The 15,297-nt window shown below is 42.8% G+C and overlaps 1 protein-coding gene across 2 annotated transcripts; it reads left to right on the forward strand.

Annotated features, from left to right (window-relative positions):
* The first annotated feature begins 13 nt into the window (after positions 1-13).
* Positions 14-15,038, forward strand: LOC110090959 (uncharacterized). 2 transcript variants are annotated; one of them, XM_020814862.3, is made up of 7 exons: positions 14-2,352; positions 3,221-3,529; positions 7,795-8,082; positions 9,423-9,609; positions 11,404-11,432; positions 13,337-13,383; positions 13,487-15,038. In XM_020814862.3, the coding sequence occupies exons 1-7, from the start codon at positions 2,295-2,297 to the stop codon at positions 13,586-13,588; spliced, it is 1,020 nt and encodes a 339-aa protein (XP_020670521.3). In that variant the 5' UTR covers positions 14-2,294; the 3' UTR covers positions 13,589-15,038. The 2 variants fall into 2 exon arrangements, with proteins under 2 accessions (XP_020670521.3, XP_020670520.3); XM_020814861.3 differs by having other exon boundaries at positions 13,457-13,844.
* The last annotated feature ends 259 nt before the right edge of the window (positions 15,039-15,297 follow it).

A 15,297-nucleotide genomic window follows, 5' to 3' on the forward strand; every position in this document is an offset into this window, starting at 1 on the left:
CACACAGGTGTGTTAGTGCACATTTGAAAAGAACTTCAACAGTAGTGTGTGATGCCGAAAAAACACAGATTGATTTATTTACATTGCTGCCTTTATATTACACTGTATATCAAAGGCTTTCAGGGCAACTGGCAGACTCTTTGAAACAACTGAACATTTCACCAGGGCATTCTCACCAATCTGAGCCCATGAGTGATGCTCTCCTGTCATTGGTTGAGATGCAGCTGTCCTGGAATGTTCATAAATATTATGGCTTGTGAAGGCAAGAGGACCTTTCACAATGCAGTTTCTGTGAGAGATGACAGTTTGTAGATGCCTTTAGATGACCCAAGTCTGAGATGGGACTCAGAGCCATTGTTTTAAAGTGGCTCCAGTCCTTCATGGAGGAGTGCACTCAGAAGATGGTTCTGGAACTCTCCTGTTTGACACCTTGGCTGTTGGTCTGACTTATTTTGCCCACTATGCTATTTAAGATCTACCTGAAACCACTGGAGAGGTGGTCCAGAGTTTGGGGATTCAGTGTCACAATATGCAACCCAGTTTTATCTTTCAGTCTAAATCCAAGGAAGCTGTTTTGGCTCCAGATCAGTATCTCGTGTCATTAACGGACTGGATGAGGGTGAATAAACTGAAATTTGCCATGATCCAGACAAGACAGAGGTGCTCATGGTCAGTCAAAAGGCAGAGCAAGGAATAGAGATGCGTCCTGTGCTGGATGTGGCTACACTCCCTCTGAAAACATAGGTGCGCATCGTGGGAGATGCTCCTGGATTAATCTCAGCCTGGATGCCCAGGTCTCTGTGGTGGCCAGGAGCGCCTTTGCACAATTGAACTAATGCACCAGCTGCACCCATTCCTGAGCAGGTATAATCTGGCCACAGTGACACGTGCCTTAGTCAGATACCCCTGCCAGATTACTGTAACACACTTATGTGAGGCTGCCTTTGGAGTGTTTAGAAACTTCAGCAGGTTTGGAATGCTGCAACATGGGCATCTGCCATAAATTTTTAAGACTCTTTAACCTGCAATTTTTGGGGGCGTGGTGTCGCTGCAGGTTAAACTGCTGAAGCCTCTGTACTACAAGGTCAGGAGCTCCCGTCACTTGTCCCAGCTCCTGCCAACCTAGCAGTTCGAAAGCATGCAAATGCAAGTAGATAAATAGGTACTACCACAGTGGGAAGGCAACAGCCTTCTGTGTCTAGTCGTGCTGGCCGCGTGACCACAGAAACTCTTCGGACCAACGCTGGCTCTACATGAGCACCATCCCCTAGAGTCGGACATGACTGGACATTTGTCAAGGGTGCCTTTTCTATGGAGAGGTGGTACCCAGCCTGATGAAGTGGGATTTTATCCATGTACAGTATATTTTTAGTGGTTCAACCTTACTCTTGCATTTGTAAAACTGTTGTGCTTCTTTTTAGATTGCACAGGAATAGAAGCCCATTTTATTCTTCTAGGGCCCTGCAGATACGTTAGCCCAAACAGTGTCCTTTTGACCATCTGAAATTGGAAGAGCCCTCCTTATCTTCAAATTCCTGTTTCTTCCTCTTCCTGTTCCATTCCTACCAAACTGACCAAAATATATCATACCACAACTGGTGTATGACTCATAATGTTCTCTTTGTGTTTAGGTTTGTTGTTGTTTAGTCATGTCTGACTCTTTGTGATCCCATGGACCAGAGCACGCCAGGCCCTCCTGTCTTCCACTGCCTCCCAGAGTTGGGTCAAATTCATGTTGGTCGCTTCGATGACACTGTCCATCCATCTCGTCCTCTGTCATCCCCTTCTCCTCTTGCCTTCACACTTTCCTAACATCAAGGTCTTTTCCAAGGAGTCTTCTCATGAGATGGCCAAAGTACCGGGGTCACGAAGAGTCGGACATGACTAAACGATTAAACAACAACAACAACAAAAGCTAAAACAATAAGTATACAAATATTAAAAAGGAACAAACACAGTCAGAGCAGTAAGGCATAACAAGCCATCTAAAAGTCACATTCATGTAGCCAGTCACTGAGGGAAAGCTTGCCTGAAGAGAAAGGTCTTTGCCTTTATAAAATATAAAGCTATATATGCATTTGATACAGCTCTGTGTGCTCCCCACTCCCACATTCATCCAAAGTGAAAATTCCATTTCTTTCTCTCTTTTTAAATTTGTTACATCTTCTCCGTGAGAAGAAGTTCAAAACCACAACAGTGGGAGATAACATTTCCGGATGAACCATTTTCCTGCCTTCCCCTTGCCCAAGAAACATTTGCCGTTGTCTAAACAAATGGCAGAGTGAGCTGGGAAGATGGAGCTTTGTCTACTGAGCATGCTGATACAACTATTCATCTTGAGGACCGGGCAAGGTAAGGATGGATCTGTTTGTAGGCCAAGAAAAGCTAGGAGATCGATGTGGAGAAGGTACAGCAATTTGGGCTGACAAGGAGCCACGAATTGAGTGTGTGGAGCATTTCTTTTCAGTGATTCATCAAACTAAACATGTCAGTGAGTCTAAACATCAGGACTCTACTTTTTTCCTCTGTGTTTTTAAGATTTTTGAAGTAATAGAATAGACAGGCTGGGAGCTAGAAACTGATGATGGTTATGAATGAAATATTTGAGGGCAGAGCGGGTCAGGAATGCAAGCATACATACATACATACATACATACTTACATACTTACATACTTACATACATACATACAGTCGTGCCCCGCTTAACGATTACCCCGCATTACGACAAATGTGCCTCACGACGATGCGATTGCAAAAGATTTTTAAATGGGGTTTTTTCACTTTGCGAAGATCAGTTCCCTGCTTTGGGAACCGTTTCTTCGCATTACGACAATCAAAACAGCTGATCGTCGGGTTTTCAAAATGGACGCTGGGTGCTCAAAATAGCTCCCCGCTGTGCTTAGGGACGGATTCCTCGCTATACAGGCACTGAAAATGGCCGCCGTATGGAGGATCTTCACTGGACAGTTAGTTTTCAGCCCATTGGAACGCATTAACTGGGTTTTAACGCATTTCAATGGGTTTTTTATTTTTGCTTTACGACGTTTTCGCTCTACAGCGATTTTGCTGGAACAAATTAACATCGTAATGCGAGGCACCACTGTACATACATGCAACCAATGGAAATTACCAGAGAAAGACACAAGATGGCGGGCCTGGAATGATACACAGTGGGATTTGAGCAGAGAGGACGCTAATCCCTTCTTCTCTTCTCCCTTAGCTCTCATGACAAAGATTGTTTGTGAATCTGGGGAACAAACTTCACTTCCCTGCGAAGCCTCAAGCTCCCATACACGTTGGTTCTGGTTCCCCTTGAATCCCACATGTGCCAACATAAGTGGGAATTGGGTGGAGATAGCCCAGAATCATACCACACATGAAGTAACTCCTCTTCGGTTCAACCAGCGCCTGACATTCTACAATCAAAAATCATTGCTTCTCAGGAATCTGGTCATGAGCGATGCCGGTATCTATCTGTGCCGCCTCCCCAATGGCTCAGAAACTCACACTGAACTGCAGGTGGACCCAGGTATGTATCTAAGCCATCACCTTTTTTTTCCATAACAACTTGTGGAGCCTTGTGGTGCCGTGGTTAAACTGCAGTACTGCAGTCAAGATTCTGCTCACAACCTGAGTTCAATCCCTATGGGCTCAGGTAGCTGGCTCAGACCAAAGGAGCTAATGAAGTGTGGTTTCTAAAATCTTGCTCCTGAAGAAGGCCCTGTATGCCTAAACTCATTGACCATGTTAAAATCAGAATAAAGATTATTCACATCTTTCTACATCCGGAGATCTTGTCTTTCAAGGCTGACTCAGCCTTCCATCCTTCCGAGGTTAGTAAAATGAGTATCCAGCTCACGGAGGAGAGGGCCATGTATAGCCTACATAGTTAAATTGCAAACTGCCTAGATAGTGTTTTAAACGCTATGAGGCAGTCTATAAGCAACACACCATCAAGGCCAATTTTAACTACAATTGTATAATCCTCCCAAGATGTTCCACCTTTTGTTTCATGTGGGAAACCACTGGGAAAGGAAGGGAGAGAGAGCGGATAAATTTTTTAAACCTGCAATACCTACATGTGATGAGCACCTTAAATGAATGTACCTTATTCTTTGTGACATTTGAGAATGGCACAGTCCCTGTGTAAGGATCTGAGAGTTAACTTGTTTGAACATTCAAAATATTCTGGGGGTCTTTATTCTGGGAGTTGTTGTCTAAACCAAATAATATGCCCCATCTACTTCAGCCCAAGATATTTTGCTGCCTGAACTGGACAAAAAAAGGGTGCCTCTTCCCCACTCACTAGATCGGTGGTCCCCAGATGTTCTTGGACTAAAACTCCCAGAAACCTTGACCACTAGCAGTGCTGGCCAGGATTTCTGGGAATTGTGGTCCAAGAAAATCAAAGGACCCAAGATTGTGGCCCTTAGCCAAATTAGGGTGTGTGTCTGATTTTGGTTCAGATTATTAACAATGAGCCTCACAGCCCTCCATAGTTCTAATAAAAACATGTTTGTGTGTATAGACCCACAATTAAGTAAACAAAGACTGGAGACATTGGTATCCATTTAAGGGTGTCTTACCATTCAATGTTTGCCTCACAACTATCCATTAGTCCCTTAGTCTGTACTCAGGCTGATTGTTTGTAAGGAAACGGGCATATATAACATAAAAGGTGTTGGGAATGAAAGTGGACATTTCCGAAACTGAACTGTATTGAATTGAACAAATAGCCAACAGTTGGCATCATCATGGAGTTCAGAGTACAGTGGTGCCTCGCTTAACAAGTGCCTCGCTCAACAATGAATTCGCATAACGATGGCCTTTGCTGGAAATTTTGCCGCCTCACCTAACGATGTTTCCTATGGGGGATTTTCACATAACAATATTTGGGACCTTGTTTCACTTAACGATGACAGTTTTAGGTCCCCTGTTTCGCTTAACTTTTTTTTTACAGCCCTGTTTTCGCTATTTTAAAAATATTCTAAAATGTTTAAAAATGTTTAAAATGCTTGGAATCATTAGTGCACCTAATAAAACCTTTGTTAAAGTAATTTGGCTTCGTTCTGAGTCTTTTTGAATTTTTGGTGATTTTTTTTCACCATTGAAATATATTGAATAGGCTCCTATTGGAATGGATTAACCGCTTTTCAATGCATCTCTATGGGAAATGGTGTTACGCTTAACGATGTTTTCACATAACAATGTTTTTAATGGAACCAATTTAACATTGTTATGTGAGGCACCACTGTACATACAGTATATTCTGAGTGCAAAAGAAGCCAGCTTCAGTTGCTGGCAGGGATGTTGGCAAGTTTTTGGGTCCAAGACTGAATTTTTGGTACCAAGTCCCAAGTCCTGAGTCTTTATGAAAAACCAGCTCTTTTCCACATGAAAAGGGTGGGTGGGTTCTGAGTCACGAGTCGAGTTCGAATCAATGGGGGGGAAAACCAAGTTGAGTCACTGCTGCAACCTGAGTCCGACTTGACAGCAAGTCGTGTGACTCAAGTCTGCAGCCCTGGTTCCTGGCATATTGCGCTGACAAAAAAAAAGCACTCTGGGGAGCTCAAGAATTCGGTTCCCCTGTACCTCCAATATTGTCTTGTGCGAGCTTGAGCACAGCCGCTGAGCAACCCCAGAAAGATGGAATCGTAAAGCACTTCTGAGTACTCTATACCTAAGGAACTTGGAAAGGATCACCGTATCTCATGACTGACTTAACAGCACGTAATTATTATTGCGTGGTTGGAAATATCTCCTTCTGAAGCTGGCTAGACCAAAACATGGGCCTCCACTGATAAATTGCAGTTTCCTGTTATTTGGACATGTGTTCTCTGAAAATAGTTTTTTACGTTGCTCTACCAGGGCAGAATGCAAAATGTAATCTCGAAAGCGTAATTTAGTGCACAATAAAGGAAAACAATAACTAAACCAGCGCTATCGCACTTTGGACATCTCACGAGAAGGCAAGGTTCACTAGAGAGAGAGCAGTAGAGAAAGAGGAAGACCGTACGTGAGATACTTTGACTCGGTGAAGGAAACCCTGGGCTCGAGTTTGCCAAAGCTGAGGAGGGCTGTTAATGAGAGCACATTTTGGAGGTCACTCATTCACTAACCCAGAAGTGATTTAAGGTTGCATAACAACCCCAAATTAAAGACAAAAATGGAAGAGTCTTGCAGCATCGTAAAAGAGTAACACACTTGTAATGGAAATGTTAGGATGATGATGATAATAATGATGATGATGATGATGATGATGATGATGATGATGATGATGATGATGATGATGATGATGATGATGATGATGATGATGATTAAATGAAGAATCACTGTTGGCTGTTTTAATGCTTCCAAGAGCTCACCTGTTTAGAGATGCAAAATTTCCAGAAATTTTGAAGGTGTGTAAAAAGCTTGGGGCAGAAAAAATACCTGTTTTTTTTCCCAAACCTCGTCATCTCTAAGCAAGATGCAGTCCCAGCTAGAGATGTAAAATTTCTGGAAATTTTGAAGCCATATAAAACAGCTTGGGGAGGCATTGAAAATCTGGGGGTGGGGAATGACAGTTCCCCCCCCCAAGCTTTTTATATGGCTTCAAAATTTCCAGAAAAGTTACATCTTTACACCTATCTGATGCAAAAACACACTTTTTCCTTTGCATTTGTTAAAATGCTTGCCTGCCAACATAACCTGTTCTGAAACTAGCAAAACCCTGAGAACCTTATACAGTATACATTTCTTTTGTTAGACAACAACTTCCAGAAACCTGGAAGTCCATTTGGGTTGTCAGTTTGCTTGCTTGCATCCGCCAAGAACAGGGCATAGGTACTAATGGCGTGGTATAGAAATGAAACTAAACCAACCAACCAACCTTCCATCACTGGGGGATTCTGCGTGTTGTTTTCGAAACAGAGCAAAACTTTCATCTTCTTCCACATCACTGTTCCCCCCCCCAAAACATAAAATCAAGTGTTCTTCCTTTGAAATGTAAGGGTTATTTCATTGGATCTCATTTATGTCGTTTGTTTGTTTGTTTGTTTGTTTGTTTGTTTGTTTGTTTGTTTGTTTGTTTGGTTGGTTGGTTGGTTGGTTGGTTGGTTGGTTGGTTGGTTGGTTGGTTGGTTGGTTGGTTGGTTGGTTGGTTGGTTGATCAATTAATTGATTGATCGATTGATACACACACACACACACACACACACAGAGAAAGAGAGAGAGAGAGAGAGAGGGAGGGATTTCCATTTCTGTACCAGGTACCGCCTTGAAGCTTTTTGTGAAATGTGTCATTGCATGAGAGGAACATTTGTTTGTTTGTTTGTTTGTTTGTTTGTTTAAACTATTTTCCCCCCACATTTCGCCTTAAGAAGGACTCAAGGGGGCTTACTTCATTAAAAGACAATATTTAAGAACCATGAGGATAAAGAGGCAGCTTACAGTACATAGTTTAAAAGACAACATTAAAACAATAACTAGACAAATATTGAAAAGGAATAAACAAATATCACTCTGAGAGATGGTAAACACAAGCAGTACTAAACACCCAGTCAGAGCAGGAAGGCATAACAACAACCCATCTACGCTCAGAGTGGTATAGATTTACCAGATGAGCGGGATATAAATCAAATAAATAAATAAATAAATAAATAAATAAATAAATAAATAAATAAATAAATAAATAAATAAATAAATAAATAAATAAAAGTCATACTCAGGTAGGCAGTTCCTGAGGGAATCTGGTCATGAAATGGCGGTGGCGTCTGTTCCCAGGGTTCACCGGTTTTCCTTTTCGGTCTTCAGGCTGCCACAACAACCTGCTTGTCTCCTATGAGTGGCTTCATCCTTCTTTGTTGAAACTCAGTTGCCATCACTGCGTTTTCCCGAGGAGGACAGACTCTTTCCGCTGGGTGGTGAATTCAAAGCCACTGGGGAACCGACGCTGGGCGAAGAAGAGCAACCATGGGTCTACCGTCATGCTGCATCCCTTCCGGCAAACCGTTTGGGGCCGCTGGGAGTGTCATTCCCTCGATTACACTTCCTGGGTCTCTGAAATTTGTTTGGTTGCGCCCATCAGTTACATGGAAGCAGGTAATTAATAGTTACACAGTAGAATTCTGCTAACAGGGCTGTAATCGGACTAGAGTGAATGGGTCATTGCCCCTGATGTCAAATGTAGAGAGAGTCCCTCAAACTTCCAGCAGCCTGGTCTACCGCCACGAGAAAGGATAGAGTAAACCAGGGCCCCGGAGCAAACACTCATTTTTGGCAAGATGAACAAACAGTCTGCCAGGGTAGAGCAGAGGAAAGGTGATTGGTATACCAGGTCCTGGGTCTCCTGTCTCAAGAGAGCTTCCTCATGCTTTATCTAGTTGTGTGGGAAGCCATTTGGCTACTTTGGGGGGGGGGGAGGCAGCACCCCTGGCCCAATACCCTGTTTTTTTTTATCTTTTTTTAAATTTAAAAAAAAATGGGCCACTAGGAGGAACGAGGGAGTTTCTTCAGTGAAAAATAAAATAAAAATATATATTTTGGAGTCGGTAGAAGGGATGAGACCTTGCAAAGTCAACGGTGCGGTGTGGATTGAAATTTGTAGAGATTCCATCGCGTCCTTTCCTCTTCTTCCAGCTCTCTCCCAAGAGTAGTTGTGTGGGAAGCCATTTGGCTACTTTGGGGGGGGGGGAGGCAGCACCCCTGGCCCAATACCCTGTTTTTTTTAATCTTTTTTAAAAAATTTTAAAAAATGGGCCACTAGGAGGAACGAGGGAGTTTCTTCAGTGAAAAACAAATAAAAAATATATATTTTGGAGTCGGTAGAAGGGATGAGGCCTTGCAAAGTCAACGGTGCGGTGTGGATTGAAATTCGTAGAGATTCCATCGCGTCCTTTCCTCTTCTTCCAGCTCTCTCCCAAGAGTAGCATGATCGCATCTTAAATAACTTCCCAAGAAGAAGTGAAGTTTCTACAATAATTAATCCTGTTTGCTCCGTTTCTGCCAAATGGGTCTTTGCTGCTTAATCCCACATTGTAGGTGACATTTAAGCATGTGAAGAAAATGTTTTGTATTTTGTTGTTGGTTGAGCAAACGATTTGCCCTTGATGACGAAGGTCTGAACGACGACAAAGCCACCTTTCTTGTGCCTCCCCCAAACCCTCCATTATTTATTTTGCGCCACTTTGTATAAGGCACTTCTAGGGAGCCTGACTTCAAACCACACAGGTGTTACGGGTGTGTTTTTAATTGGGTTTTTTTTTCCTGTCAGTTTCAAAAAATAAATTGTTTTGTGGTTTGTGCTGTAATCCTTTGCTGCTTTGAGTGACATTTTTTGTTTTTTTGTGTTTTTTTTGGAAAGGGGAATGTTAATGGCTAATTAATATTGCCGTTTCTTTCTTCTCTCAAAAACTCCTACCATCATACAATCATTCATGAAGATTTCGGTTCGGCAGACACAACATCGTGGGCCTCCTTCCTTTCGTCAAGTTCTCCCCTTGCTAGGACCACAGATGTTACACCCACTGGGCATGCTCTGAAGAGGATAGCTGTCTGGATTTGGACCTTGCTGTTGGTGGGGCTGGTTTTGCTTCTGGCTGCTCTCGGAATGGCTGTGTGGTTGAAGAGGTGGGTCAAGATCCTTGACATGGAGGGGTTTGGTAGCAAAGCGTGTGGAGCCATTTTGTCAGGCTGATATTCCTCTTCTCCCCAATATTAACCTCACTAAAGTACTGTGGGGTGGGTCAGACAAGTGTGGGGGGGACGGAGAATTGAGAAGAGAGAATTTAACCAAGCTGGATAGTTCAGTGGTTTTAGGTGTCTGGCCGCAGAGACAGAGAGTTCAATTCTCCACTGTGCCTCCTGGTAGAAGAGCCAGCCTGTTTGGCCTTGGGCAAGCTGCACAATCCCAGGGCACCCCTAGAACAAGGGAATGGTAAACTGCTTCTAAGTAGTCTCTACGTGGAAAAATCCTGGAAAAAGATTTCCATATGTCTCAATTGACTTGATCCTGAAGCTGAGGCTCCAATACTTTGGCCATCTCATGAGAAGACTCCTTGGAAAAGATCTTGATGTTAGGAAAGTGTGAAGGCAAGAGGAGGAGGGGACAACAGAGGATGAGATGGTTGGACATTGTCATCGAAACTACCTACCAGAATGAATTTGACACAACTCCGGGAGGCAGTGGAAGATAGGAGGGCCTGGCGTGCTCTGGTCCATGGGGTCACGAAGAGTCGGACATAACTTAACAACTAAACGACGGTGAATTGACTTGACAGTACATGTTGATGATGATTAGAGAGTCAAACCCAAATCTCCAAAATCCTAAAACTAACACTCTCCACTGACTCTCAAGAGATGAATAGAAACCACAGAATATTGGTACACACCAAGAAGGCAGGAGCTCAAAATTGGGTGCCATTTTCGCTGGTGTTCCCTTATCAAACTGAACATGCCTAACTACCAGTGCTGCGGTGGAGCCATGGCTTATAGGGGCAACACCCCTAGATTTTCTGAGGAGCACAAACTATGGCATAATGCGCCACCCAACTCAGGAATGGATTTTCTCCAAGAAAAATAGGTGGGCTGAAATCCTGTTGCTTAGCAGGATCTTAGCAGGATAGTCAAAGCTATGGTTTTCCCTGTAGTGATGAATGGAAGTGAGAGCTGGACCATAAAGAAAGCTGACTGCCGAAGAACTGATGCCTTTGAATTGTGGTGCCGGAGGAGACTCTTGAGAGTCCCCTGGACTGCAAGGAGAACAAACCTATCGATTCTAAAGGAAATCAACCCTGAGTGCTCACTGGAAGGACAGATCCTGAAGCTGAGGCTCCAATACTTTGGCCATCTCATGAGAGGAGAAGATTCCTTGGAAAAAACCTTGATGTTAGGAAAGTGTGAAGGCAAGAGGAGAAGGGGACGGCAGAGGACGAGATGGTTGGACAGTGTTATCAAAGCTACCAGAATGAATTTGAACCAACTCCGGGAGGCAGTGGAAGATAGGAGGGCCTGGCGTGCTCTGGTCCATGGGGTCACGAAGAGTCGGACACGACTAAACGACGAGCAGGATCTAGTAGGTCACAACTAGAGTCAGCCCATTGGAATAAGTAGAACCTATGGTGCAGTTGGCTCACTAGATCCCTGCTGATTCAGTGGGATTACTCTAGTTGTGACTGACTGACCATGCTAAGCAACAGGAGTTCTGCTATTATTGCAAACTGTTCCTGTTACAATGTAGTCTTTAAGGGTAGTTTGGTCTCAAAAGACCTCCTCCTTGACTGTTGACATGCACAAATCTTACATGTTTGCCCTCTTCTTAAGGGGCACATGGGCCATGGAGACGGTCATAATGAGCACCTGCATATCCCTATTTACACTTATAACACCGGTAACTAACCTAAGATTCTTGCCATTTCTTTCTAGGAAACACCAAGAAAGAAAGAAATGGACAGGTGAGGAATGAATGAAGGCCTCTTTCCTTTCACCATTGATTTATTTGCTCGCACACGTGCTTGGTTAGAAACCCATTAGTCCAAGCCCCACCACTGAAGTGACCAATCTCTCCTTCTCTGAATCCCCAGGGTTGGGACTCTGAGGGCACAATTTTCAAAATGCAATCAACTGAATTATTTAAGTCGGGAAATGCCGACTTAATATCAGTAATGCCTCATGCCATTTTAGAGACCTTTCAGGACAAATAAAGACACTTTATAAATAAATTGAAAAGGATTTATATAATAAATAAATAAATAAATTTATTCAAATTTTTATTCAAAAATATTTTATTCAATAAGGTCTTTTCGATAAGGTTTATTCAGTAAGGTGTAATTCATATTTTTCTGGACCACTCTTCATCCATGAAAATGAGTTTAAGGTAATTTACACAGGCAACGTCGTCCACCACAAAATAATAAAATAGAATCAATGTCATGCTCTAAAAGTAAGAAAAATAAAACAACTATCCTCCCATCGACCAGTTTAAAACTCTCTCAAAAAAAAAAACACCTCAAAATTATCTGGAAAAACAGAATAGGTATAGATACCTAAAAGAATAGGGCAGTGGTGCTGAGAGGGCACTCCAGAGGCCAAGATGCTATCACAGAAACAGGCCTCCATGAAAGACTTTCTTTTACCAAAGGCCATCCATCTCACTTCCTTTCTCTCTTGACTCTCTAAGGCAGTGGTCCCCAGCCTTGGGCCTCCAGATGTTCTTAGACTACAACTCCCACAAGCCTTCACCACCACCTCTGCTGCCCAGGATTCCTGGGAGTTGATGTCCAAGAACATCTGGAGGCCCAAAGTTGGGGACCACTGCTCTAAGGAACAGATATACAGTTGCTTTGTTCCTATATACCTTTGTGGATTCACATCTGTGTAGTTAGGATGAGAGTTTAAGCCTGTCTATGTGGAATGTAACATGCTTATAAAGTTCACTTGTTTATAATTGCCTTTTCTGTTGAGTTGTGGATTTGTCACAGGACTGGCGGCCCGCATGCCTATGCAGCATCTGCTCTGCTACAAGGAAGGGAAACCTTAATATTTTTCTTCTCTGTCACAGTGTAAATACTCACAACAAGCAGGACATGAGGCGCCCTTCCTGGTATTTGGGTCCCAAAGCTGCTCAACATTTTAAGGATAAGCACCAATAAAGCATTTTACAGTTCAATCAGCTAATCTATCTTGCCTATGATATTCATAGGGGAAGGAGTTGCAAAAATTAATCAAATAGTTCTTTCAAATCCATTTATTTGTTCATTGCAGAATTTGTAGGGTCATTTTTTTAAAAAGCACAACTCCAGGAAGCTCATAATACACAAAGCAAAGTATGGATCAATAAAATTAGTATTTTCATAAATGTTGAAGTATCATAGGTATATTTGGACATTCTTCATTTGCTGTTTAAAAAAATGAAACAAAACAGGAAATATTACTCAAATATTTGCCAAACTGTTTCTGGGGACTGTTTGAGGGAAGATCCCTGTGATGCCACAGGTATTGATCAAATGGCATCATCACTGGTGACGCTGGAACACGATTTGGGGGATAGATGTCCAAAGGTACCCCTCAGCGGAATGATTAGGAGCCCCTCCCCTGACTTCCAACGAACTGGGGCTGGTTTATCCCATCGTAAAGTATTTCTGTGAGGGGAAAATGTGAAGGCCTTTCCAAACTGACTCTACCATCGGCCCGACTGTAGCGTCCCCCGGGCCTTGGACCCCTTCCCTTTGACCCTTTCATTCTGCCTCATCATTTGTTTCTTGTTCTGCTGTAGTTATTTTTCACTCACTGTTTTCCTCCCCGCTACCCTATTCATCATGAGGGCACAACAATCTCAAGATCATTATTTCTCTGACAGATCCAACCAGACAGAAGGAAATAATGAAAAAGGAGAATCTGGATGAGGTAAGTATCACCTGGGTATCCCTCAGGTGGGTTGTGTCTGGCATAACATTGGGCTTCTTAACACCCTGTTCAGATCTTCTCTCCTTGTGGTTCCTCCTTCCAGAGACCTGCTTCCCTTTATTATGCTCAACTACAACATCCCCGAAGGAAATCCACCAGCATTCGAACTGCAGACAGCTCCACAGTGTATGCAGTCATCGTCTGACACCATTTCCATCATTTTTCACTCATGCCTTAAGAGGGAGAGAGAGAGATACACACGCCATTTCATGACCTACAAACACTGCTCTGTAAAGTACTAGAAGATTATAGTAGACTTTCTACATATTTCCATCTCTAAATGTTTGGATCAAACGAGATGTTAGCGGAATGCTGATTCTGTTTGATTACCCCTTTTCCCCTCCCACAATAGCATCTCAACACAATGAGACTTGCAAAATAAACTTGTTTGTACTTTCCAATGGGCAACCACAAATCCCCTCACTCTACACACAGAATACACCGAATAAGGAAAATCATGTGTTATATATAAAAATATTACCATCTGAGGGAACATCTCTTCTGAAAATTTCATAAGCTTATTCTCATTCCCAACATCTGAAGACAAATACAATCTGTCCCGTCCAGCTCCCTGATTTTGCTGGTTTTGGGACTGCCTCTTTGCCTTGGCCCGCTGAACTAGTGTATCTTCAAATTGGGAGAGGCCATGATGCACTGCCTGCCTCCAGGCTGAACACTCAGATGTCAAGGTTTCCCAGATGTTGAGGTCCATTCCTAAGGCTTTCAGATCCCGTTTGCAGATATCCTTGTATCGCAGCTGTGGTCTCCCTCTGGGGCACTTTCCCTGCACTAATTCTCTATACAGGAGATCCTTTGGAATCCGACCATCAGCCATTCTCATGACGTGCCAACGTAGACATCGCCGTTTCAGTAATGTATACCTGCTAAAAATTCCAGCTTGTTCTAGGACTACTCTGTTTTGAACTTTGTCCTGCCAGGTGATGCCAAAAATGCATCGGAGGGAACGCATATGGAACATGTTCAGCTTCCTCTCCTGCCGTGCACAAAGAGTCCAGGACTCACTGCAGTACAGGAGTGTGCTCAGGACACAGGCTCTATAGACCTTGATCTTGGTATATGCTGTCGGGACTAGTTTTTCAACAGTAGGAGTGTCTGCTTTTCTTGTGAACTCAATTATAGCTGCTGTTTTAGATATATACCACCCTAAACAGCTGAGGACCAGGATATGTGAAAGATTGCCTTCTTCAATATTTACCTCAAGAATTCAAAATTTTCAACGGAGGTCTCTTATGGGTCTCCTGCCCCTCACCCCTGAGGTTGTGCTGGTGAGGAGGTGAGACAGGGCTTTCTCTGTAGAAGCCATTCAATTGTGGAATTCCCACTCTGAAGAAGTTAAGCCAGCCCAGCTACAGCAGCTAATTGTATTGTTTTCAAGGGCTTTTGGTCTCTAGGGTTGGCTTTAATAACTGGCTTATGAAAAAACATTTTGGATCTACTTTTAAACAATGCTTTTTTTTCTAGTATGAATCATGTTTAATAGCTTTAACTTACTGTAAATTGCTGTGGGATCCCTAGGGGGTAGAAAGGCAATATAAAAATGTTTTAAATAAATAATAAGTATTAAGAAATCAAAATGTTTGCAGAAATGTGCATGTTCATTAGGGGAACTATTTGCATCCCCCCCCAAGTTATATGTAGATCAGCCTGATGAACAAAACCAAGCTAGTGGATTCTGTTGATAAATCTTGGAAGATGTAATTATACAACACAAACCTGCCACATTCCAGTCTTTCCCTTATAAACACACACACACACACACACACACAAGCAAGCTACAGGAAGTCAGATTTAGGCTGAATATCAGGAAAAACCTCTTAACTGTTAAAGCAGTAC

This window comes from Pogona vitticeps, chromosome 2 (assembly GCF_051106095.1).
Source record: "Pogona vitticeps strain Pit_001003342236 chromosome 2, PviZW2.1, whole genome shotgun sequence".
NCBI classification, from domain to species: Eukaryota; Metazoa; Chordata; class Lepidosauria; order Squamata; family Agamidae; genus Pogona; species Pogona vitticeps.

Coding starts and splice junctions, on each gene's coding strand:
- LOC110090959 (XM_020814861.3), top strand. CDS start 2,295: ATGGAGCTTTGTCTACTGAGCATGCTGATACAACTATTCATCTTGAGG. Junction 2,353..3,220: donor CATCTTGAGGACCGGGCAAG/GTAAGGATGGAT, acceptor CTTCTCCCTTAG/CTCTCATGACAAAGATTGTT. Junction 8,083..9,422: donor CATCAGTTACATGGAAGCAG/GTAATTAATAGT, acceptor TCATTCATGAAG/ATTTCGGTTCGGCAGACACA.